At 41.5% G+C, this 27,786-nt stretch overlaps 1 protein-coding gene across 1 annotated transcript; it reads left to right on the top strand.

Moving 5' to 3' along the window:
• The first annotated feature begins 451 nt into the window (after positions 1-451).
• On the top strand, positions 452-27,018 carry LOC120856554 (alpha-N-acetylgalactosaminide alpha-2,6-sialyltransferase 5). Its single transcript, XM_040231925.1, has 3 exons — positions 452-930; positions 8,865-8,972; positions 22,165-27,018. Exons 1-3 carry the CDS (start codon positions 452-454, stop codon positions 22,394-22,396), a joined length of 819 nt encoding a protein of 272 aa, XP_040087859.1. The 3' UTR covers positions 22,397-27,018.
• The last annotated feature ends 768 nt before the right edge of the window (positions 27,019-27,786 follow it).

Genomic DNA, 27,786 nt, shown 5'->3' with positions numbered 1-27,786 from the left:
TATTTAGGAGAAATATATTTGTACAGCATCCAAGAACACTGATATATGCTTAACTTCCAATCAGGTGAGTCAAGAGCATCAAAACCAGTGTCAGAGCACATTGTAGTATATAGTCTTTTCTTCAACTTAGGGGTAACTTTGGATTCAGAAAGACCTGAATTTGAAAGCATGACTTCATTACTTGCTAGTTATGTATCTGAGCATTTTTTTTAAAATGTCTCTGAGCCTTGGGGTATCATTATCTGTAAAATGGCAGTCACAGCAAGCTTGTTACATTGTTATGACAGTCTGATATGTTAATATCAGTGAAGCCCAGACCCCCACGTTTGACAGGTCACTGCTGGCTCTTTTCCTGTTGTCCAGTGCTCCCTGACACCAGTCTGATGAGGTAATAGCATCAGCGGTATATTTTGGCAAAAGAGGGAGGAGAAAAAAGAGAGGCAGCCCCCAGATGCAGGGAAGTGACCTGCTGGTCACAAGAGAGCATTTTCCACTGATGGAGTCCTCCCTCTCCTTCCAGCCCCTGAAAATGCACTGCACGGACTGCGCCCTGGTGACGAGCTCCGGGCAGCTGCTGCGCAGCAGGCAAGGCGCCCAGATTGACCGGACTGAATGTGTCATTCGCATGAACGACGCCCCCACGCGTGGCTACTGGCGGGACGTTGGCAACCGCACCAGCCTACGGGTCATCGCGCATTCCAGCATTCAGCGGATTCTCCGCAACCGCCACGACCTGCTCAACGTCAGCCAGGGCACCGTGTTCATCTTCTGGGGCCCCAGCAGCTACATGCGTCGCGACGGCAAGGGTCAGGTCTACAACAACCTGCAGCTGCTGAGCCAGGTGCTGCCCCGGCTGAAGGCCTTCATGATCACGCGCCGCAAGATGCTGCAGTTCGACGAGCTCTTCAAGCGCGAGACCGGCAAAGACAGGTGCGGAGGCGAGGGCAAGAGGCGGCACGGGGGCGGGCTAGGGCGAGCAGACGCTCTCCCTGGCTGGCCAGCTCACCAAGAGCGAAGCTTTTTTTTTTTTTTTTTTTAATGCTTATGTCAGATAAGCTTCTTTTTCTTTAAATTTTTAATCATTTTTTTAATTGAAGTGTATTTCATTTACAATGTTGTAGTTTCAGGTGTATAGCAAAGCAGTTGAGTTATATGTGTGCTCACTCCTGTCTGACTCTTCATAACCCCAGGGACTGTAGCCCACTGAGGTTCCACTGTCCATGGGATTTTCCAGGCAAGAATACTGGAGTGGGGAGCCATTTCCTACTCCAGGGGATCTTCCTGACCCAGGGATTGAACCCACCCTCTCAAGGCTCCTGCCTTGGGAGGCACATTCTTTACCACAGAGCCACCTGGGAAGCCCAACTCAGTTTTGTGTATATATGTGTATATATATATATATATATAGAGAGAGAGAGAACATATATATGTATGTATATGTATGGAGAACATATATGTTTGTGTATATATATATATATATATATATATGGAGAACAACTATATATAATTTTATATATATCTATACTTATGTGTAATATAAACTTTCTCAGATTCTTTTCTGTTATAGGTTATTACAAGATATTTAATATAGTCCCTGTGCTGCAGTATAAGTCCTTATTGTTTATGTTTTATATATAGGAGTGGTTAATTCCAAACTCCTAATTTATCTCTTTCCCTCACTACCCCTCTTGGTAATGGTAAGTTTTTATTCTAAATCTGTGAGTCTGTCTCTGTTTTGTAAATAAGTTTATTCATTCAGGTTTTTTTTTTTTTAAGATTCCACATGTAAGTGATATCATATGATATCTGTCTTTCTCTGACTTACTTTGCTTAATATGACAAGCTCTAGGTCCGCCCATGTTACTGCCAATGGAATTACTTATTCTTTCTAAAAGCTCTTGCTTAAGGCTTTTTGTTATGGCCCTGCCGCTCATGCTGTAGACAGAGTTCATCTGTAGGGTCCTCCTGGAGATTGGACTGTTTAAGTTGAATTTATAGGCAGAGTGAAGAGAGTATTTATGTGGATAATTCAGGGCCATATCCCTACTTTGGAGGAAGAGGTGACACTGCTGCTGACATACATTGGTAGTGAGGGCAAGATAATAGGTTTCTTGCATTTTATTTCCTCATGTGAACACTAACCAAAAAGAAGTGCATAGGGTTGTTTTTCTCTTCAAAGGCAAATATTTATTCAGTCAACAGATACTTATTAGTACCTGCTATTTCACTGCACCTGATATGGGAAATACATGTAGTCAAAAATAAGGCAGATGTAGAACCTGCCCTCCAGAAATATAGTCTTCTAGGACGGGCAGATATTCACCAAATAGTGGCCAATGTGCTAGGTCTTGTGAGGGGAAGAAAATGGTCCTCTGACCTGTGGGACAGGGAGACGGGCTGTAGTCTAGGGCAAGGCTTACCAAACTGTTAGTTACAGATCCGTGATGGGACACAAAATGCATGCAGTGAGTCACTATAAGATTTTTTTAATATAATAGAAAGAATGGAATAGATGTAATAAAAGACAATTTCAGCATTCATTCCCCACAGTAAGTAAGGAAAGTATTATTTCATGAAATAAAATTTGTTTCAGTTTTACACATAAAAATACACATATACAGAGACATCTTTTTGATGTGATAAATTCATTTTAGAAGTAGATAGGGATGATGATGGCATAACTGTGAATATACTAAAAAGCACTAAATTATGTGCTTTAGAAAACTATGAAATGAAAACCATGTATAATACATGTGAGCATATACACTCAATCACGATGTAAAATGTATTTCTTACTGTAAGTCCAAATCTTTTGAAAAGCACTGGTCTAGAAGATGAGGATCTGGTAGAAAGATTTTCTCCCAAAGATGTATTTAAGCAGAGGCCATGGTCAATAAGTATTTATCCAGGTAAAGAAGAACCTGAGAAGCAGAGAGAAAAGTGCCCTTATGGGTATGAGAAGGTGAGAAGTGAGAAGACTTACAAGGGGTTGGAGAAGAGTCCCTATGACTGTGGGCAGGAGGGCTGGTGGTGAGGTGGCATGGTGGGCATCTGGAGAGTAGGCAGAGATAAAGGGTGAGGAATCAGCTAAATCTCAGTGAAGAAAAAGACAGTTACAGGTATCGAAAGGAATAGTGTGGTGTACACAGTGAACAGTGCGGTGTCCAAATACACAGCTCTGGGTTGGAATTTTGACTCTGTCCCTCACTAGTTGCATAGTCTAGGACAAAATAGCTAACCTTTTAGTAACTTCACATGTGAAAAGCACACAGTGACTAGGCTTCATAGGACTGGTCTAATGATTAAATTTTACTCATTTCCTCAATTCTAAAAACATGTACTTTTATAATTAATACACATTTAATGATATAACTTACCCCTTTCCTAACAAAAATCGTTCTTGAGCCAATTTCTGATAAATAAAGAATTTGTTGTTGTTCAGTCATTAAGTCATGTTCAACTGTTTGTGACCCCATGGACTGCAGCACACCAGGCTTCCCTGTCCTCCACTATCTCCCAAAGTTTGCTCAAGTTCATGTAAATTGAGTCAATGATGCTATCCAACCATCTCATCCACTGCCACCCTCTTTTCCTTTTGTCTTCAATCTTGCCCAGCATCAGGGTCTTTTCCAGTGAGTCAGCTCTTCACATCAGGTGGCCAAAGTATTGGAGCTTCAGCTTTAGCGTCGGTCTTTCTAACAAAAGGTGCTGTTCAGTCGTTCAGTCACTCAGTCATGTCCGACTAATTGGGACCCCATGGACTGCAGCACACTAGGCCTCCCTGTCCTTCCAATGAATATTCAGGGTTAATGTCCTTTAGAATAGGCTACTTAGATCTCCTTGCAGTCCAAGGGGTTCTCAAGAGTTTCCTCTAGCACCACAATTCAAAAGCATCAATTCTTCAGAGCTCAGCCTTTTTTTATGGTCCAACTCTCAAATCCGTATATGACTACTGGAAAAACCATAGCTTTGACTACATGGACCCTTGTTGGCAAAGTGATGTCTTTGATTTTTAATACATTGTCTAGGTTTGTCATAGCTTTCCCTCCAAGAAGCAAGTGTCTTCTAATTTCATGGCTGCACTCACCACCCTCAGTGAATTTGGAGCCCAAGAAATAAAGAATAGGAAGTTCTAAATCCTTTGGGCTAGCTTAAGCAACTCATTATGGAGAACAGTCTTAAAGAAAGAATAGAGCTCACTATCCTCAAATTCTTTGTTGGGAAGAGCTTTCTTTTTAAATCCTGGAAATCTTTGTGATCATTGGAGGGCTGGTCAGGCAAGAGTAAGTATGATTTCTGATGGAATGAGAAGAGCAGGACCCAGCTGCTGGCACTGTGGCCTCCTTCCATAGAGGTCCAGGTGACTAATTCCATGGTTAGCCCAGTCAGTAGATCACACAGGGGATTTTGTCATCATCACACACTGTCATGAAATCCAGTCATTCATTATCTTTTAAAAACCACAAATAAGACAGACTGTTGCTCATTTGTATGAGTTCTTTAATCAAAAGAGCATTTTATAAGAGGAGAATGAAGGAAGTTATTTACAGTTTCAATTTCTGTGTTTGGAAAATTCAAAATAAGTAAAAACACTCTCTTCAATAGAAAACACTTCTCTTTTGAGTTTAATGGTTGTTTGCTAGATTTAAATATTCCTGAAACACTGCTGCAGTGTTAGCTATATCAAATAATTACACATTGCTCTGGATCTTCTTGGGGTTTCCCAAGTGGAGCTAGAGGTAAAGAACCTTCCTGCCAATGCTGGAGACACGCAAGAGACACACAAGATACACGGGTTCAATCCCACATTGAAGGATTGGGTCGGAGGATTCCCTGCAGGAGGGCATGGCAACCCACTCCAGAATTCTTGCCTGGAGAATCCCATGGACAGAAAAGCCCGGTGGGCTATAGACCATAGAGCTGCAAATAGTCAAACGTGACTGAATCAACTTAGCCTACACATATGCTGGATCTTCTTAAGGGATTAAGTTGATAACTTCGAGATTCGTCATTCCATCCTGATTCTCCTCAGACCTCTAGGAAACAATCTCACATTAAGACATAACCCACTCACCAAATTCATTAAATTCTGACCAGTGAAAACCTTTTTTGCAGTACGCAAGAAGTAAGGGTTTTCCAGGTGGCTCAGTGGTTAAGAATCCACCTGCCAACTCAAGAGACACAGGTTTGATCCCTGATCTGGGAAGAAGAGCAGTTAAGCCTGTGTGCCACAGTTACTGAGCCCAGGCTATAGAGCCTGGGAACTGAAGCTACTGAGCCCACATACAGGTCGCAACAACTGAGCGCATGCTCTGCAATGAAAGAAGTCATAGCAATGAGAAGCCCAAGCACCACAATTAGAGAGTAGCCACTGCTCTCTCCAACTAGAGAAAAGCCTGTGCAGCAACAAAGACCCAGCAGAGCCAAAAATAAATAATAAATAAATAAATAAATAAATAAATTTTGTGAAAGTGAAGTCGCTCAGTCGTGTCCGACTCTTTGCGACCCCATGGCCTGTAGCCTACCAGGCTCTTCTGTCCATGGGATTTTCCAGGCAATAGTCCTGGAGTGGATTGCCATTCCCTTCTCCAGAGGATCTTCCCAACCCAAGGCTTGAACCCAGGTCTCCCACATTGTAGACAGACGCTTTACCATCTGAGCCATTAAGTATACTTAAAAAAAAGAAGCTGATCTTGTACTGACTCAATATTCGTATGTGTCCATATTCTTAATCTGTAGTGTACCCCAAGCTGAAAGAACAAAGTCAGAAACAGCCCTTTAGGGCAAAACTATTTCTGTAAACTAAAACACAAAACATTTAGTGTCTAACAGTATTGCCTGTATTATGCTTTTCTTGAAACCTAACACAGTAGCATGGATTACAGATACATTTAGTATGGAATATCTGATTTTGCACATCTCATGATCTGGACATTCATTTCAGGCTAATATTTTGAAGAAATGGGATAATTCAGTAGATTCTGGTTTATGGAAGTTTCACCCTACTTAAAAGTAAAGAAAAAAGTGGCTCAGAAACAATCTGCAATTAAGAAGCATGACAAATGACATAGATGGCCAAGTGGTATTCTTTGATATTAGAAAGTAACTGTACTTGAAAATAACTTTATAATTGAATACGGGTACATTAGGAAAATATGATTCAGAACCAATATTATAGTAATTAGATAAAAGAAGCATAAATGAAATAACTGCAGGAAGAATATTTCCATAGAGATTATAAATGAGATTCTGGTGGAGCAGAAAGGCCTTTAATTGTAATTTAGTGTGCACTATAGAATTATCAGCTCAGTGTGTTACTTCATCATATAAAAGAATATCTGATCATTTTCCCTAATAAGCACATGACAGCTCTTCATATTCCTTCATTACAGCTGATTAAGTGTAAAAACAGTAGACATTCCTTTGCTGGAAAAAGAGTTTGAATCGTTTTAGACAGACAGTGCAGGGCAGCTGAATGTCTGTAGCTTGTGATCTTTTCCAAAAGGCTATTATTTTGCAGGTCTGGGGAATTTTAAGTGGCACTTTAAAGAAATCTTCATATTGGTTTCTTTAGTCCTCCATTTTGTATTCTCCCCATTTTTACCCATTAAACCTTTTACTGTAGAGTCCCATCCTCCTATATTTCAGAATGTGGCTTGTATTTCTACTACATCACACAAAAGAAAGTCAAAATTGTGGGGAAGTTTCTGCCACTGGGAAAAAGCCCTCTTGATGTTTCCTACAACTTGAAATCATAGGGACACAGGTGTGATTTCTGGATCAGGAATCTGTGGATATCAATAAGCTGTCATTCTCTTCCTGGGCCCCACATTCTCCTGCTTATTCACTGACCTAGTTTAAGTCTAGAACAATTGGCCATCTCAACGTCACAGCCTTGGTGAAGACGAGGCATGGCACGCCCTTCCCTTCCCCTCCCCCACTCAGCTCTGCTACCCCCTCAGTCCCAAAGGCCTTAGGAATACATAGTCCTGGTGAGAAAGAAGTGGGACCGTTAATACCTGTGTAGACTGGAGGTCCCAGAATTTTCTCATTACTTCCCTAACTACTGATGATGGATTCTACGTAAGAGCCAGTAGCCATGTTAGAAGAATATCAGTTTCTTTGTGTGTGTTAAAAAGCACTGAGAGTAATGGCTGAATTATTTACTTAATTTGCTCCCAACTAGCAATCAAGAGAGGAGGAAGGGATCTTGATGTATCAACATACCAGACTTTATGCTTCTTATGATGTTGTCTCTCTTAGTCTTTGAAATTACAAGTTGCTCAGGAAGATAGAGCTTCCCATGCCTGCTTTCTGAATAAGAAATCAAGACTCAAAGAATAGTAGTAACCTGCCTCAGGTCATTCAGCTGGTGAATGATAGAAACTAGTAAGATACAAATCTGTGTTATTTCCATCTTGAGAATCTTTAAAATGTACTTCCTGGGATATTACTGGATCAGGATACAATAGAATGGAAAATAAAAATGAGTAAAAGAATTAAGAAGTAGAAAGTTGAAGCCATGAGCTCAGGAATGACTAAATTATCCATTCCTGTCAAGTATGTGATAAAACAAAAGACTTCTTAAAACACCTTTTTTGATTGTTATTCCTTATGTGAAATGGAGATAATGCAAACTGCTTAACAAAAACTCTTCCTCCTTAAAGAGGGGTACTATGCAGTGCCAGTAGAAAAGCTTTTCTGCAGCTCCACTATTCATATCACATATGGTACTATGGCTGGGCAAAGTCAGGCAGTCTGACCTTGGGGATAAGGTTTTAAAACTGGCTAATGAGGCCTACAATAAGCACTGGGGAAAAAAATAAAAATAGCAATCCCCAAAGAATTGAAATTAATATCCACAGCAGCATAGCATGGTGAACCAAGTCATCCTCACAGGTCAACTGAGACCTTGATGCTATGTCTCCACAGTTACCCTTGGACTCAGCATGTGGTTAGAGCTCAACACAGATGTTTGAATGGGTAAATGAATGAATGTTGAAACCCACCAATGCAATCCTTACATTCTGTCAATTTTTGGTTCTTCTAATAAAAATTTTCATAGGGCTCTAACTCTTTTGATGGAAAATAAAGCAAATACTCAATTAAACATAAGCATTCCTGTGTCTTCTTCCTCTGATCATTAGTCCCTTCCTAAATGAATGGACTTCTTTTAAGGAAAGACATTCAGTCAAGATTTGGGTGTCATAGTCTAGTTAAAGGCAAGCTTCTACCCTACAACCATTTGATTGATCAATCAATCAATTGGTAGATAAAGACCAATAAAAATGTATTTATTCATTTTAATAATCTTTTCATTATCCACCCTGCTTGGAGAAAAAAGAATATTTATAGCTAGTCAAATATTCTAGTTAAAAAAGATTTGACACATGAGGATTGTAGCCTTACAAGAAATTGAGTGGTGGGACTTCCCAGGTGGTCCAGTGGTTAAAATCCACCTTCCAATACAGGGGACATGGATCCTATCCCTGGTTGTGAAATGAAGATCCCACAAACCATGGGGCAACCAAGCCCTCATGCCACAAGTAAGATCTAATGCAGCCAAATAAATAGATAAATAAATATTTTTTAATTGGTAATAACTTGCACATAAACATTGATCATGACTACGTAGACGTCCTTTAAGAACCCACCATAAAGGAACATTGACATCATTTACCATTGTATCACGGAATATGGTGGTATTGGTAACATATTGCTATCTGCTAAAGTTCTGGCTGTTTATCAAATGGAGAGAGAGAGTGTGTATGTATATCGTCATCCTTGTTCCAGATAAGATTTAAGATGGAAGGGGTATAATGATCACTTTACCAGCTTGCAGACTAAACTATCGTTCCTTCCAGGAAGATCTCCAACACTTGGCTCAGCACTGGCTGGTTCACGATGACAATAGCCCTGGAACTCTGTGACAGGATCAATGTTTATGGCATGGTGCCCCCAGACTTCTGCAGGTAGGATTTATTCTGCACACATAATTCATCAGCAGTGTTATGCAGTGTTTATAAATATCTGATTCCAAATATCAACCACGAGACATGTCTTACTGTCTTTTTAAAGCAATTAATTAACATGTCCCAAGTCCTGGTTCTAGAAACAACAAACAGCATTTAATTATGTGATATAAAATATTGAAAGTTTTTTGTTTGTGCTGCTGTAGAATTAATCCATCTTGTGGGCTTCATTTATCCTCTGAATATTTATCAACCAAAAGTAATGCAATAATTGGTATAATATTAACGATGAATGGCATTAAGAAATATTATTTTTATTCTCATTTGAAAGGAATGTGGTGATTTTTAATGAATTAAAGAGGGCAGTTTCTTTGACAGTAGGCCTGTTTCCTAAAATTAAAATATTCCTCTGAGTCTCTTTCCCTTTCCACATCAGCAGCCTCAGTTTGTGCTTCTAAGACCAAAAGCACAGGCATAATTATTTTGATGTATCGCTTTGAAGGAAACAAACATACATCTCTGTTGCTACCTTAAGTTACCTCCTGGCATGTGCCCAGACAGAGTTTGGTATGTACTCAGAGATGCACTGAGAGACATTCAGGGCCTGATTTGTGAAAGCCTCATTGAAAATCCACCTGTAATCTAGAGGAGTGGTGCCAATAAATTCAGAAAGTTTCCTAGCTCTCAGGCATGCCTGCTGACCTGCACATGGACTCAGTTCTGATCTTCAAATGGTAAAACCTAGGGTAGGAGGGCATTCTCAACTTTTTCATTAAAATTTATACTCACTGATATCTTCGTGTGGGGCTGGTGGCTCAGTGGTAAAGAATATGCAATGCAGGAGACACAGGAGACACAGGTTCTATCCCTGGGTCAGGAAGATGCCCTGGAGGAGGACCGAGCAACCCACTCTGGTAGTCTTGCCTGGAAAATCCCGTGGACAGAGGAACTTAGCAGGTTATAGTCCAGGGTCACAGATCAGACACGACCTAGCACTTGAGCAGGCATGCATGCATACCTTCATGTGTTTTAAACCTAACAGCTTCTCAGAGGCCATGGATCTTTGGATAAAATCTACAATTGGGAGGTTAGAGGCAAGGATGATTAAGCATGATGAAGTAGGCATCATGCCGTTACCGCTTTGCCACTTCCCTCCCATCCTTTTTAACCCAAAGACAACACAGCAGCAGCACTAATGTATATGTAACAGTCAGGTCACAGAGAAGGAAAGGCATGGATAGAACAGGCCTGTGAAATCTTCTTGGACTCATGAATCCCCAGGGAAGACATAATGTAGTAAGGAAGGATATGGAGTCTGTACTCAGATGGCACAGGTTCAAAGCCCAGCCCCACCACTTACTAACCTAGTGTGACCTCGAGCAGGTCACTCAGTCTCTCTGTATCTCAGCTTCGTTGCCATTAGAAGTGGATGTGATGATAATAACAGATGCTGCCTCATAGGTTTGTTGGGAAGATCTCCTGGAGGAGGGCATGGCAGCCCACTCCAGTATTCTTGCCTGAAGAATCCCAGACAAGAATACTGGAGTGGGCAGGAATACTGGGCAGAGGAGCCTGGTGGGCTATAATCCATAGGGTTGCGAAGAGTCAGACACGACTGAAGAGACAGCACACGTGCATGCACGTAGGGTGGCGGGCGAATTAAATAAGTGAATACACGTAAGTGCTTGGAGCAGCGCCCAGTACATGACCAGAGTGAGCGTGGACCCTCACGCTCTTCCTCACCACTTCATGCACTGGCTTTGTTTCCCCCTTTAACAACCGCCATGCAAAAAGTTAGGTTGGATGGTGTTAAAAAAAGCAAACTGCCTCCTCAAACCAACAGGCCAGCAAAGGCAGTGGCAGCATCCCCTTCGGGCATGCCAAGAGCCATCAAAGCTGATGGTTAGATGGCAGATGTAATTATGTAATATTGCCGTTAAGATGCCAAAGAGAAAGAGTATAAATAAATTGAAATGTTAATGACTTAAAGTGTTCAAGGAAATATTCCATTTATTATGGAAAACAAATGAAAGGCAAGTTAACTTGTCCTTTCTCTTACTCAGAGTTAGTTCCTCACAACCTAGTGCTCGTGGGATGGGAGCAATTTCTGGAACGACACTAGTAAGGAAGTCCAGATACGCCCATGCACCGGATGGAATTGCCACCCGCTCAGAATTTGTCCCTCAGTCACCATCCCAGAGGTACCATAGGTATTCTCACAAGATGCTTTTGGCAAAAATTCTTCAGGAGGGTCCCTACCCCGAGCGTCCTTCTGGGGAAAGTGGAGAGGTCTGCTGGGTGACTTCTGGTGCAGAGGGTTAGGCTGGAGATAGCATCCTCTTCAGTCCCAATGCCTGTTTAGAAAGGAAAAGAAGGAAAGACCAGGAGCAGCACAGACTAATCCCAAGTTCCTTTCCTCTTCATGCCCTGGACACTTGGATTGAACCACCAGGCACCCAGGTCCCAAATGGTGGAGGCTCATCTGCAAGATGGGGATGAGAAAACAATAATAAAAAGTGAATGGGTCATGGTGAGGATTAAATGAGATCATGGATGTAGAATGTTTGACACAGTGCCTAACACAGGAAAGATTATTAATGTCATTCATGTTATTAATACATTATACTATAAGAGATACAAACTATTAATAATTATTAATATTATCTTAAGGACTCAGGAGTTTCCCAGAAAGGTACAAGGAATTTTGAGGGTGTTCAAAGAATAGGCCACAGCTCTTGCTTTCTAAAGGGTTACAATAAGCCTCATTTGCCAGGAAATCTAACACAGCAGAGCCACTTGTAGTTAAATGTCTCTTGCAAACAACATCTGCCACCAAAGAATGAAAATGCAACTTATAAGTTAATCTTGCTACTGGCCTGACCATTCCCTGTTTTGTCCTGACTTTGAAAGAAGCTAAGAACTCTAAGGCTAGCAGAGTATGTGTATCATGAGTTCTAGGGCTTACAAAAGTAAAATATCACAGGAAAGGTGAGATAGCAGACCTATGCTGATTGAGCCCACCAGAATATAAACGCCTAGAGGGCAGAGACTTTTGTGTGTTGGGATCGCTGTTGGAGCCGTGGTACCCAGGACAGTAGATAGGTACCATCCTGGCCTATAGCAGATGCTTCATACATACCGAATGGATAATGGCCCTGCCCATTGTCTCTCATGCTGTAGTAAAAGGGTATTTAATGGGTGAACATAAGCCATTTCTGCCTCTCAGAAGCTATGTGACCTTGAGAAAGTTATTGAGCCTCACTGAGCCTTCGTTACTTTGGGCAAGTTACTTTGACTGTCTACCTCAAGCCTTAGTTTCTATGTCTGCATGATGACAGCAGTAGTACTTACCTCCAGGGTTTATGTGATAATCCCATGAGATAATAGATGAGAAAGGCATGGCACAACCTTGCTGTATGCTAAGCATGGATAAATCTACCAAGTGAAAGGATTCGCTCATCTGCACTTGTGGATACCCATGAGTACATTTTAAGAAGCTGTTCAGTAAGTGCTAAAAAGTCAGTGGGAAGGACCTGGCTCCTGGAAGGGGAAGGCATTGCGAGCATGTTCAGTTGTGCCTGACTCTTTACAACCCCATTGACTGTAGCCAGCCAGGCTCCTCTGTCCATTGGATTTTCCAAGCAAGAATACTGGAGTGCATTGCCATTTCCTTCTCCAGGGGATCTCCAGACCCAGGGATCGAACCCATGTCTCTTGCGTTGCAGGTGAGTTCTTTACCAACGAGCCACCAGGAAAGGCCCTCACACACTTCTAAAGAGAATCTGATCATCACTTACTCATTGCCAAGGAAATTGAGGCACAGAAAGACTAAAGATTGGACTAATTCTGCAGTCATTTCCATCAGCTTAGCATGGCAGTGACCCAAAGGGAATCAATGTCGCTTGCTGAATGCTGGGACATATAGGGAGGGGGGTGGGGTAGGACAGAGAGTAGAGGTCTAAATTATATCCTACGGAGCAGACAGCTGAGGAAACCCACGAGTGCCTGACTTCTAAGAAGTGTGCGTAGACTATCCCCTACAGGCCTAGAGCTGTCATTGTCTTCCAGTTCTCCTGCAGGTCTGGCCTTCTCACCCCTCCCACCCAGAGGCGCCTGACTTACTTCCAGAGAAAGTAAATCCCAAGGACAGAGAAACCTGGTGGGCTATGTCCATGGAGTCATAAAGAGTCAGATACAACTGAACACCCCCATAATGCCTTCCCTTTCTAGCAGCCAGGCCCTCCCCACAGACCGATTGCCATTTATTGGCCAGAAAACTTCTAGTAGCCACTTCTAGTATTTCAGGCGCATGGATTCCTTGGGGAGAATAATAACCCTATGTTCATATTTAAAATCACAAATGGAGGCAATGAATGTGTAAATGACCATGTTGGCAGATGAAGGACATGTTATTCAAAACCTGGCAGTAACTAACACTGATTAAAACTCATGTGACTGGTGTGCAACCGTTTCCTCCTCAGTTTGGTGCCACTGTAGCCTTCTGACTACTCTCTCCAACTCTGGTCTCTTTCCTCTAGATAACCATCAAATCAGCTCTGTCACCAAAACCCCTCAGTAGGTCCCCACAGTTTTTAGAACAGTGTTCACACTCCCTAGCTGAGCACACAAGCCCTCAGGACCTACCCTCTGCAGCCACTTTAGTCTCATCTCCTGGCTTCTTCAGTGAAGGCTCAGTGGGTAAAGAATCTGTCTGCAGTGGAGGAGACTTGGATTCGAACTCTGGGTTGGGAAGATTCCCTAGAGGAGGAAATGGCACCCCATTCCAGTATTCTTGCCTGAAAACTCCCATGGACAGAGAAGCCTGGTGGGTTACAGCACATCCACAGGGTCACAAAGAGTCAGACACAACTGAGCAACTAAGCACACACACATCTCTATTCACACACTTATTTTAGCCACAATGAGGAACTTAAGAAGGAGCTCACCTTGTGCACACCTGTCCCTTTGCCCTTATCTTGAAATGTCCATCCCCTCATCCTTAATCTGGCTGATTGCTACTAGTTTTTCACTGTAGTATTAATGGCTGATATTTTTCTACACATACCAAGTGCTGGCCCTATACTTACTGTGAATACATGTGCCATTTCATTGGACCTTGATGATAATCCCAGGAGGTAAACATTTTCCATATGAAGCTTGAGGACATGAAACAGCTGCCAAAGTTGTAGGGCAGGAAAGTGATGGAGCTGCGATTTGAATTCAGGTCTCCAGGACTCAAAAGGCAAAACTCTTAACATCTCACTCCAGTGCTTCAGAGATCCTCCTCCTCCAAGCTTTCATTGACTTTCTGTCTGGGTCAGACCTCACCTAGGCCCCTCCTGGGGCCTCTGCCACCTCCTCCTCTGCTCACCTCACTGGGTGATACATTCATCTTCTTCATCAGCCTGTGATCTCCTTAAGGGAAGTGGTCCTATCTCAAGCCACGTTTGTATCTCCAGTTCTTGCCACTTTTTCTGGCACATAGTGTGTATTCAGTATTGATTAACTCAATGAATAAATAAAAACCTTTCTTTCCCTGGCAGTGTTTAGGAGACTAATTCTATATTTATTCCAAGATCAAAAGTGCCAGGTGAGTGAAGAGTATAATTAACCAGTGGCAAATTCAGATTTCAAGGATCCAAAGAAGTCACTGGTAGCCACCTGTATCATTCTCAGCCAAGGCCAGCACTGGTCCTCAGAGAGAGGTTCAGGCATGAGGCATCAGTCTATTCTGCCTCTATCACTCCGACTGCAGGCTCATCAGTGTTCAGAAAGCTGGAGAAAATTAATGTCATGTCTCACCAGAGACAGCCTCAAAATATATTATTATGTGGATGTGGACCTTTAAATCATGCCATATCCATATAGGAAGGCAAATCCATTCTCTCTAGATGGACTATAAATTGCAATGAAAAAGATCTGTTATCATTGCTTTCCAAACCAAGTTATGGTGAGTATTTTTAATCCCATTTTCCATTGTAAATTATTTGTGATAATAATGAGCCAAGCATTTAAATTCTACCTAGTAATCTTATTTCTGATCGTACTTAACACATTACCAAGTTTACAACTCTCTGTTACCCATCATTTCTTGAGTATTAATTAGCAGAGTAATGACTCAGAGTGATCACTGTCATGGAACTAAATTAATATCTCATCCATAATGTGAAGGACATCTCAAAGGTATCGTGAATATCAGAGAGTTGATTCTGCTAGAGTTATTAGCTAGTGAACATTAATAAAGCTGCCAGCGTCTAACAGGGCAAGTTCCTACCTGGCAACAGTCCACCACGTAGATGCTTACAGAGGATGGGTATGGAATATAATGCATCCGTGTGGTTCACATTTTATGAAGTGAACTTAAAATCAATTGTTGTATTTTTTCATAGATGTTTAACTTTTCCATAATTTTTTCTTTTATCTCTGCTATAATTTGACCAAATCTTATTGGTCACTGGGTGTTCTCATTACCTTCCTCTGTCCCATGGGTACAATGTTTCTGAGGTGCCTGAGTGGTTGGTAGTGGATACAGGGTTCAGATGACTCACTTGTCCCCTTTGATCCATGAAGGGTGGACAGCTACAGGCTCTCAGTGTTTCCTGTGCCCCAGAAACACAAGTACTATTCCACTTCAGGTGTGCTGCAGTTTCCTTCCAAAAGAGGCTGTGAGACAAGAAAGCGAGGCAACAGAATGAAGGTGTCTCATGGGGCCTCACAGGCCAGGAGCTGTGTGAGAAGGCCTGTTAGGGGAACACTTTCTTCTGAATGCTCTATAGTGTCCAGAGCAAGCCAGTTTCAGAACCACCAGGACACTTGACAGATGTTGATTCAACTCTATTCTTCAAAGTTTGCCTGACTACCTGCCAGGTCAGTGCAGTTCAGTCGCTCAGTCATATCCGACTCCTCGCGACCCCATGAATCACAGCACGCCAGTCCTCCCTGTCCATCACCAACTCCCAGAGTGCTCCCAAAGCCATGTTAATTGAGTCCATGCCTCTGTCATCCTCTTCTCTTCCTTCCCTCAATCTTTCCCAGCATCAGGGTCTTTTCCAATGAGTCAGCTCTTCACATCAGGTGGCCAAAGTATTGGAGTTTCAGCTTCAACATCAGTCCTTCCAATGAATATCCAGGAGTGATCTCCTTTAGGATGGACTGATTGAATCTCCTTTCTGTCCAAGGAACTCTCAAGAGTCTTCTCCAACACCACAGTTCAAAAGCATCAATTCTTTGGCGCTCAGCTTTCTTTATAGTCCAACTCTCACATCCATAGATGACTACTGGAAAAACCATAGCCTTGACTAGGCAGAACCTTTGTTGACAAAGTAATTTCTCTGCTTTGTAATATGCTGTCTGATGCTGCTACCAAGTCACTTCAGTCGTGTCCAACTCTGGTGCGACCCCATAGACAGCAGCCCACCAGGCTCCCTCATCCCTGGGATTCTCCAGGCAAGAACACTGGAGTGGGTTTCCATTTCCTTCTCCAATGCATGAAATTGAAAAGTGAAAGTGAAGTCACTCTAGGTTGGTCATAACTTTCCTTCCAAGGAGCAAGTGTCTTTTAATTTCATGGCTGCAGTCACCATCTGCAGTGATTTTGGAGCCCAGAAAAATAAAGTCAGCCACTGTTTCCACTGTTTCCCCATCTATTTGCCATAAAGTGATGGGACCAGATGCCATGATCTTAGTTTTCTGAATATTGAGCTTTAAGCCATGTGGTACTATATACCATGCCGAGAATACAAGTATGTTTGAAGAGAGTGTCTGAGAGCTCTAAAGAGAAACAAAAGCACCATTCTTTCATCGGGATCTTTAGCCTTGTAGATAATCCAGGCCAAATCCAGAAATCAGGGTCAATCTGGTCATACCCAGAAATGGAAGTATCCACCCTTACCTGTTAATGATAAGCTTTTCATAATTGCAAAGCTTAGCTTTAGAAGATTAAAAAAATGGCACATCACCAACTCCTGCTGCCAGTGATATCAGTGGCTAGAACTGAGTTTAGAAAATAAGCATGGTGACTACAGCCGTGAAATTAAAAGACACTTGTTCCTTGGAAGAAAAGTTATGAAAAACCTAGACAGCATATTAAAAAGCAGAGATATTACTTTGCAAACAAAGGTCCATATAGTCAAAGCTATGGTTTTTCCAGTAGTCATGAATGGATGTCAGAGTTGGACCATAAAGAAAGCTGAGCGCCGAAGAATTGATGCTTTTGAACTGTGGTGCTGGAGAAGACTCTTGAGAGTCCCTTGGCTTGCAAGGAGGTTCAACCAGTCCATCCTAAAGGAAATCAGTCCTGAGTATTCATTGGAAGGACTGATACTAAAGCTGAAACTCCAATATTTTGGCCACCTGATGCGAAGAACTGACTCATTGGAAAAGACCCTGATGCTGGGAAAGATTGGAAGCAGGAGAAGGGGACGACAGAGGATGAGATGCTTGGATAGCATCACCAACTTGATGGACATGAGTTTGAGCAAGCTCTGGGAGTTGGTGAAGGACAGGGATGCCTGGGGTGCTGCAGTCCATGAGGTCACAAAGAGTGGAACACGACTAACCAACCAAACTGAACTGAAGCTCTGATTTGGCAGGGACTTGACTAAATCAGCCGTCTTCAACCTGGCTGCATGTTAGGATCTCCTACATAACTTTATAACATTATTACCTTTTCAAAAAGGGCTTCCCTGGGGGCTCAGTGGTAAACAACCCTCCTGGCAATGCAGGAGACTCAGGAGATTGTGATTTGATCCCTGGGTTGTGAAGATGCCCTGGAGGAGGAAATGACAACCCATTCCAGTTTTCTCACCTGGAAAATTCCATGGACAGAGGAGACTGGCGGGCTACAGTCTATAGGGTCGCAAAAAGACGAACACCACTGAGCACGAGCACTGTTTTTTTTTTAATATTTATTTATTTATGATTTGGTTGTGTTGGGTCCTACTTATGGCACATGAGGTCCTTGTTGAGTCATAGGAGATCTTTCACTGTGGCGTGCAGGCTCTCTAGTTGCTATACGGGGGCTCAGTAGTTGCAGTGTACAGCCCAGTTTCTCCATGACATATCGGATCCCAGTTCACCCCCTGCCCCCCGTCCAGGGATAGAACCCATAGCCCCTGCATTGCAAGGCAGACTCCCAACCACTGGACCACCAGGAAAGTCCCACATTATTATCTTTTAAAATTTTTTTGTTTTGAAAAAGTTTTAGACTTACAGAAAACATTGCAAAAATAGTACAAGAGAGTTTCTGTATATCCTTCATCCTGCTCCCCTAAAGTTAATATTCTGGTGCAGTTCTCAAAAGTAAGACATTAACGCTGGTGCAGTACTCTCAACTAAACCGCAGGCTTTATTCAGATTTCACCATTTTGTTCTACTGATGCCTTTTGTCTCCTCCAGGACCCAATCCAGGCTCCCTTTGCATTTGCTTATCATGTCTCCTTAGTCTCCTCCAGTCTGTGACTGTTCCTAAGTCTTTCCATATCTTTCATGACTCCAACACATTTGAAAAATTCTGCTCATTGCTGTAGGATATCCATTGCTTTGGATTTGTGTGATAGTTTCTCATTATTAGATTGAGGTTATGCATTACTGAGAAGGACGCCGCAGAAGCAGTTGCATCTCATATCAAGAGGTACATGATGTCAAAATATCTTACTACTGGTGATGTTAACCTTGGTCACTTGGGTATGGTGTCATCTGCTGGGTTTACTCATTGTCAATTTACTATTTTTTCCTTTTGTCATTAAATACCTGGGGGGTGCTTTATGCAAATAATCTATTTCTCATCTCCCCCTCCATCATATTCCATTCATTCATGCATCTTGCCTGCAGTAACTACTGCATTATTCTAATGGCGATTTTCTACTCCCTCATTTTTTTCTAGAGTATGAATTGGAATTATACTGCAAGGAAATGCTTTTTCTTCTCCCTCATTTGTTTATTTAATCAGTAATTTATTGAAATCATCATGGACTCATAGATATTTATTCTATTTTACTTTATGGGACTTACAATTCAATATTGCCATTATTTATTTTGATACACAAAACCAAGTCACTTTTTAAAATACCTATGCCTGGGACCCTCTCCAAATCAATTAAACAAGACTCTGTGGAGGTGGAGCACAGGCGTGGTGTTTCTTTAAAACTCCTCCAATGCACTAAACATTAGTTCCTTTATCCTCCCCACCTGGTTTCTCTATAAAGAAAAAGAAAATTCCTTCTTCACATTATTCTGCAGGATTTTGTTCCCACACTGGCCCCTGGGGTGCTGATGACAGGCTGCAGCCACTTAGGGAACAAACTGGCTCTGTAATTACCATAGCCCTCCCACCCACACACCGTCACTCCCTGAGCATCCCCTGGCCCCCACCAGCAACTTGGATGCCAGAATCCTCCCTTCTACAACAGTAGCCTCCTGATGTGGAAATTCTGCTGATTCTTATTGTTGTATTCATTTGGATCAGGTGGAGGGAAAAAACCTATAGCAGCTTATAGAAAGTCAGGTTTGAGAAAAAGCTCGAGGAATTATAACCTGAAATTTTCTAAAGGAAGGGCTTTCTGAATGGCACAGTGGATGACAGCTAACAGCATGCTGACAATCTACAGGGAGATTGTTCCTGCAGTTGCTTCGGCTCTGCCTTCTATAATAAATCCCATCAAGCACTTTTCTGCCATTTGGACAAAGTTTTAAAGTGTGGAGACAACCCGCACTTATTTGGACACCTTTGAAACCATAATAACCAAAGATGTAAATTTAATTCTCCCTTGAGGAGATCAGCAGGGAGCCAGATGTGTTTTCATTCAAGGAGATGGTCTTCCTGAATAAGGAAATTGAACCTACAGTGTCCTTTAGCTGGTTTCCAATTTCCCTCTATTCCTAGGTGCCAAATCAATCTCATGATATTTTTAGAAACCTGATTGTTTCTTTAGTCATACTGATGCCAATAATATGCTCAAAACTTAGCTGAATCAGATTTAAAACCTGATGCGTGCTGGAGTAAAAACTCAACACCAAGTCTACTCTGGTGACATGAATTTAGCATGGTTCCCCAAATTATGCCATATGAATCTAGGAAAGATAAGTCTCGAAACTTTTTATTTCTTTTTTATTTTCTTCATACTGGTCAGTTCCAACTTGAATTTTTCCTACCACACACTTTCTGTGTTGAAAACAACTTCTAGTAAAATTTGAAGGGGATTCTAATTTCTAGCGCAATAAATAAGTGAAAGTGTTAGTCACTGAGTCAGGTCCAGCTCTTTGCAACTTACGGACTGTAGCCTGCCAAAGTTCTGTTCATGAAAATTTCCAGGCAAGAATACTGGAGTGGGTAGCCATTCCCTTCTCCAGGGGATGTTCCTGACCCAGGGATCAAACCTAGGTCTCCTGCATTGCAGGCAGCTTCTTTACTGTCTGAGCCACCAGGGAAATAAATAAGTGAACTCTATAATAACTAGATAGGGCGGGATCTGATGTCTTAATATAAAACACAGAATTACTTCCGAGACAAGCATAATAGAGATGCCAAGTATTAACTCAGCATAGCATCCAACCCAGGATGAAGAATGTTTAAATGGCGCATGACAAAAATAAATCTCTCTTCCTGGAAGAACTTTAACCTCAGAGGAGAGGAAGCTCAAAGGTTTATCGCTGTCAGAGCCACAAACTCGACACCCCTCTTGATAAAAGACTTCAATCTCTGACCTCAGTGAAGTTGCTACTCTAAAAGCCATTGTGTATTGATCTCTAAAGAAAGCGAATAGGTATCTAGCAGGATGAGCATCTCTGGGAAACCAAGTTACTGTACTTAGAGTAGAGCCGAGTGCTGGGAGGGGGGCCCTAGGGCATCAGGTGCTGTAAGGTGGTTTGCAGGAAGCTGGGATGCCTTTTAAGAGAAGCCATAAGAGAGACAAGAAAAACTTAGTTTCTGCAGCAAGGCTGGTTGGTGAGTGTAGGTCAAAGTAGGAAGGGTAATCTACTGGGATATCTTGACTGCTCTTGTCATGTAGACTTCAACACGGAAGAGATGGAATGGACTGGCCTAGAATGGAAACTGGTCTGAGACCAGAGCTCTTAGAGGGTGAGATATTTTAGTAATCCAACATCAGGGCGCCAACCACCCCTCATGTTAATCCTGTTCACATTACCTTTAAGAAAGAGCCAGTATTTCTCTTCTGAGGCAGAATATAGAGACAGGGATATGGAGCACTTGCTAGGAATAAGACAAAGGCCTATTCTTGTAAATAGACAAGAAGCAAGTAAACAACAATAGCGTTTCAGAAACCAATTAATGCCATAAGGAAAATAAATGCAGGGAGTTCGCTCGTGGTTCAGGGAAGACTCCATGCTCCCAGTACACGAGGCCTGGGTTCGATCCCTGGTCAGGGAACTAGATCCCACATACTGCAACTAAGAGTTAGTGTGCAACTAAAGATCCTGCTAATACCCAGCACAGCCAATAATAAATATTTTAAAAAACAAAAAGAAAGAAAATAAATCCAAGTGAGATGGAGAGAAGGGGGCAGGCATTGGTTAAGGGTTCTCTGAGGATGATACATCTGTGTCAATCCCCAGCAGTGAGGAGTTAACTGAGGGGGTGTACCAGTCAGGCAACTGCCCTCAACAGCCATGACCTCAGGGGAGGGACCAGCTTGGCAGAGTTGACCACCAGAGAGGCCAGTAAGGTAGGAGCATGCAGACAAGGCTGAGTAGGTTAGGAGAGGCTCTGGAGTGAAGCTAGCTTACACCCTGTAGGCCATGCTCTTAGTATAGCTGGAAGCCTCTGGAGGGTTTGGAGAGGGGTGGGAGTGGGGAAGCAGAATGATCTGTTTTTGTTTTATAAATATTATCATAACTGTTTGTGCTAAACAGATTGTATGGGACAAGAGTGGAAATCAGAACTACAGTTGGGTCTTAGGACTATGTAGTTTCTAAATCCTAAAAGCCTGAATGTCTTACTGCAGATGTTTATTCTCACTGATCACGATGGTCACTGACTTTATTTCACAACCTCAGAACCTCTCTATGTGTATATTGCTTAAACATCAGAAAAGCCATTTGTTGAAATTCATTTAACTTGAAAGTGTAGTTTGTGCTTATCAGCTTATTAAAGATAACATCTTACCTCAATCAGTGAAAGGAGTTTTTTTTTTTTTTTTTGGTTTTAATCAGTTATTTCATTTTCTTCCTACAGGGATCCCAACCACCTTTCAGTACCTTATCACTATTATGAACCTTTTGGGCCTGATGAATGTACAATGTACCTGTCCCACGAGCGAGGACGGAAGGGTAGTCATCACCGCTTTATCACAGAGAAACGAGTCTTTAAGAACTGGGCACGGACATTCAATATTCACTTTTTTCAACCAGACTGGAAACCAGAATCTCTTGCTACAAGTCATTCTGAGAATAAACCTGTGTTCTGAGGAATGTGTGTGGCCAGACGGAAATCCCAAGAACCCCACTGTATCAAACATTGGGCCACTGAACTTCCTGAAACACCAGACATGAAAGAGGAACAAAACTGGTCGCAGGAACAGCTTCCTCCTCAAGAGGTACCATGTGTAGATGCCTCTGAGGCATGACTACAAGCTAGTGCAGTTGGTCCATAAGGGAAGATTCCAGAATTAATACATGCTAGTGAGTGTTGTCCCTTTCTAAAGGGGTTACCTTAGGAGCCAAATGCACATTTCAGTGATGCTGCCATGGCAGAAAGTGTGTAGGATCTTTTTAAGTATTGCCTTCGAAACTGAGACATAAACAACTCAACCTTAGATGTATCCCTTTGTAGAAATACCACCTCTAAAGTCATTTTTCTATCAAATTGTATCCTAACCTGAACTATAACCTTTGTTATCTGTTGAACTCTGTATGTGTGATTTATAAAGAGTAGCCTTGAAAATACAGACATGATTTCTGAAGAGTACATCTTCACTTTCATAAGCAAATGCCCAATATTTATTTATTGAGAGTTTTTTAGTGTGCGCTAGGCCAGTATTTTTATAGATTATGATTATGTGGTAATTTATCCCTCCTAATTATTTAATCCTGAATGATAATTGGAAAAGGCCCAGAACTGGGAGATGAACTACCGTGCTCACAGCGCTCATTGTTAGCAAGCAACGGTATATGGCTTGGAAACGTTGTATTGCATTTTTTGAACCCTCAGGCTTCAAGAACAATTATGATATTTTCCAACATGCAGAAATGCTCCAAATGACAATATTGAAAACCAAAAACTGTGTTGTTCAAACAAAAACCAGACCAACAACAGAAACTGAAAGACAGTTGGCTTGGGTAATAATTAATGTAGGACACTTCATTTAAGCCCTAGTTTCCTCTTCTGCAAAGTGATGTCACTGTACCAGAAGACAGTGACGTCACTGAAGTTTCATGCCAGATCTGAAATTCTCTCAATGAGCATCTCGTTGAGCTACATAAGGACTTTATACTTGGAATGACGGGGCTCCTGCAGTCGCAGGAGCCTTATTTTAGGGGGCCTTTTATATCTCCCTAAGGGCTTCCCTGGTGGCTCAGACAGTAAAGAATCTGCCTTCAGTGCAGGAGACTCAGGTTCAATCCCTGAGTTGGGAAGATCCCCTGGAGAAGGGAATGGCAACCCACTCCAGTATTCTTCCTGAAGAATTTCATGAACAGAGGAGCCTGGTGGGCTACAGTTCACGTGGTCACAGAGTCAGACATGACTGAGCAACTAACACTTTCACTTTATATCTCCCTACTACCTAGCTCCCCCTTGTGGTGAAAAAATACCTCCTCCCTGGACCCCATAGGCAAAAATTGATCCCCTGATTCTCTGGTGTTTTTTGTACCAAAAGAGTGAGAGAGAATGTATGTGTATTGCGGCAGTAGCGGGAGGTGGGGACTTTCATACTATTCCCTGTGAACAAGGGAGGCAGGAGGGAGAACTTTCATGCTGTTCTCTGACTACAAGAACAACGAACTACACCTCTGTGAATCTGTGAGAAGAGAACCCAAGATTTTTCCGTTACATGACTCATTTATCCTATGAACTGTTCAGATTCACTCACTGCAAATCTTATATTCACTGCCGTTCCCTGGTCTTCAGGAGTATAAAGGACTTATTTTATTCAAAGCCAAGATCAGCTAGTATGGAAGATTTCAATTATGCAAGTAATATTGTTCAAAAATAGCCTTTTAAAAAATATATCAATGTTTTCTTTACTCATGGCTTAGGAGGAATTAATTTCTCTAATGCCAGATTTGAAGGCACCAGCAAATATTATGTATGTAGACTGACGTTGTTTTACAAAACATGACCTGGTTTGTGATTAAAGAAGGTTTCTCACATTACCATCTTTTCCTTCTCCTTATGAAGTACTTAAATTCCATTCTCTTGAACTAGTACTATTAATTATATGGAGTACTGTTATTGAGATGCAAACACAGTCCAGATACTCATATAGCAAAAACAATATTGGTATTCTTGCAGTGTGGCTTGAGCTGTAAAAAGTCAATACAATTGAAATGTCTGTCCAAGACATATTGGAATGTGTTCTTTAAATTTTCTCAATTTTTTAAGGAGACAAAAGGAATTTTATTCCAGCACAATCTCTTCTACAGCACGAACTCTGAACAAACAATACTTTATGAACGTACTAAAAATCACAAGAACATAGGCCACATTTCCTGTCACTTGAAGAGATTATATTGCTCAGATGTAAATAGCTTCTTTAACAAGTCTTATTTTTATGAAAATTCGGAAAGGCATACTCGGGACATGCAAAAATGTAGCTATATTACTGAATCCAATAATAATCTCAAATGTCTGTTATCTTTAGGTTTTAGGGGTTTTGTTTTTGTTTTGTTTTTTAAGAATATATGATAGCTCCATCTTTTTTGAAACTTTCCCTTCTCAAATACTCAAAGGAGTGTAAATCAAAGGAATTCTGAAATTCCTGGCTTTGTTGGGAAATATTTTAAATCTACATGTGGCTAGGATATGTATGTGAATTTATATTTTTTAAAAATATGGTATAAATACGTAAGAAATCATTATTAGTCAGTGATTTTCTTATAGCATTTAAAGAAAATACCTAGTATTCTGATAAGTTGTGCTATCAGACCTGGTTATGAGCAATTGAACTATCTTGCCAAATCATTTCATGACTATCATTTTTAACACAGTGCAATGCCATTAAAATCAGCTCTGATATAAAAAAACTACAAACCACGTTTACAGACCTCAGTGATTTCAATATCCGATTATATTTGAAGCCTGAGTCATACTCATTATGTTATATACCTTTTCCCTCTCTCCTCAGCTTTGTCATCAGCTTCCTCCTAGCTTTTAAGACCGAAGCAACTCAAAGCCATGGCTGGCCCATCCGTGAGTCTGTTATTTCAACACAAGAACATTTGAATAGAGGCCATTACAATAGATAGCCTTTACGGGCAAGGATACGGGAAGGCACAAACAAAATCAATCACTTCAAATGGCCCATAAAAACAGGAATCTTGCATTTAATATTCTACAGTAAATATTCACCCAAGAAAACATACATTAAAAGAACATTAGGAGGTAAACATTCAGTGAACTGCGTGGGGCCTTCGCTGTGTGATTTCCATTATGGTTAATGGGTGTTTGGTAGCTAAGCCCCTGTGCTTCACTAACCCTGGGATGTGCTCCTAAGGGCCAGACGTAAAACCAGAGCCGTGCAGGAACTTCCAGGGCCCTAAGATTGCAGACTTGGAGCTTCTCTCCAAAAAAAAATAAATGAAAGCAAAACACAGAGTCCTGTACTTAGAAGAGAAATTTCTATGAGGTTCCTTGGAATCCTTAGGTTACCATTGGATATGTGTATCGGATTCCAAACAAGACCACTCAAAACAGATTATCTTTGTTTTCGGAGGTTCTATTTGTTACTGATTTATTTGAATTCCATGACAAGTGGAAGGTTATAACCTCATTTTGAAGTAAAAACTCACCTCAAAATTAAAATTATTGATTTAGATGGTAAGGGTATTTAGAAAGAAGGAAAATGTTGAAATTAGGAATGAGAGTGGTTATTTAAACACATATGTATCTATTTAATAAGCCCAAATATCTGCACTTAGGTAGGAGGGACCTCATTTTAGAAATATACCCTGGATTCCACTGGCATGATGATTCAAGTTGTTAAACGGACCTACTCAGAGAAGGGCCTGTATTCCCACTCTCTGTGTTAGGAGGTGATGTTAACCCGTATGTCTCTCTTTCCTCACCCAATCATGTCTTGCTTGCATCCACACTGCTTCTCTCGTAAACCTCTTTCTGTCTTTGCTGTCATTCTCTCCTGATGTCTTCTTTTGTCTACAGTGTGCTCTTAAACCAGCAGTCTTTGGGGGCTTGTTAAGGTCTTTCTTATACATTTTTCAACTAGAGACCTAACTGGGGAACAGATTTGGGGTGAGTCATGCCAGGGTAATGGTCATAGTAGGTGGGAGAGCTACAGGAACAGGTAGTTCAGAAGTACCATCCTGGTTTCCCCAGGGTCAAGGGAGGAGAAAAGGGGAGGAATTTCAAAATTTGGACATTTCGTACTAAAATCCAGACAGTCCCAGGAAAGCCAGAACAGTGGGCTATCCTATCAAAAGGGCACCTCAATGAGAACTACAATACCAAGGTCTTTGGGGTAAAAGTGAATCAATGGCCAAGGTTGTAGCACTTGCCAGAAGATACTTTGGAATGGAAAAGATGAGAGAGTGTCTACACAGCTTATAAATGAATAGGAGTAACCCTTTTATTCCAGTTCCCTCATCCCCCCACCCCCCATTCAGGGTATTGAGCCACCATAGAAATGAAAAAAAAGGGGGGAGGGGCAATCTTATTTGTTTCTACTCAGTGACCTAATATTATATGCTACCTTGGATTGTCTTTTGTCTTTTTATGCGTGTGTCCTGTTAGTCTAGTTAGATTGTAAGCTCTTTGAGAGCAGGGACTGCTTTCTTCTTTGTCTCTGTAGCCCCATGCCTAGCACAGTGCCTTGCATACAATAGGCGCTCAATAAAGGTCTGTTGTTGATGATGACGTCTTAATGTTGGCCCATTGGATTGGTAGTTGGGATATATCCTTCCATGTAAGAAGTACAAGAGACAGAATAGGTGGTAAAATAGTTAAATTTTAAGTGGGTTTTTATAGGGTCAGTCCTTAAACCTATAACATTTTTAATCAACAGAGTTGACCTAGATTCAGTAGAATAATATTGCTGAATTCATTAGGTTCGCTATGCTGGGTGTTCTGAACTCACAGAATGAAGTTCAGCAAGCTTTGTTTTCTCACTGTTAGTGAGCTGCTCTTAGCACAAATTAAATTTAATATTGACAAATGCTATACCACAAGCAAAAAAGGGAAAAACATTTTGGGCTCTGACTTCTGCGATTCAACTACAAAAAGGAGGCTAAATGAGATGAGTATAGCCTGCCTTAAACTTGACAGCTTAATTAAGCTGCTGAGAATCCAACTGATGTTTACCGAAGGTCTATAAAAATTAACCGTATATTTATCTTAAAAATAAAATATCCCCCCAAACTTTTGTTTCCATGAAACACATCTAAAATGGTTTCATCTCTATCAGAATATGAGGGAAAAGAACTCTTGAGAAAAGGTGTCCTCAGGTGGAGTACCCCAGGCTCCTGCGTCACCCCACCTGGCCAGTACCTGGCATGGAAGACCACCTGGTTGCAGAGGGCAAAATGGCATAATGTCAGCAAAGGTGAGTAGCTGCTGGTCGGGACCTCGATAGGAACCATAACCATTACCTTTTTGAACATGCGAACACTCTGGAATTCCCCTCCT

Source organism: Oryx dammah, unplaced genomic scaffold, assembly GCF_014754425.2.
Source record: "Oryx dammah isolate SB20612 unplaced genomic scaffold, SCBI_Odam_1.1 HiC_scaffold_28, whole genome shotgun sequence".
In the NCBI taxonomy this organism is placed as follows: domain Eukaryota; kingdom Metazoa; phylum Chordata; class Mammalia; order Artiodactyla; family Bovidae; genus Oryx; species Oryx dammah.
This window is presented reverse-complemented; position numbering and strand designations above follow the sequence as displayed.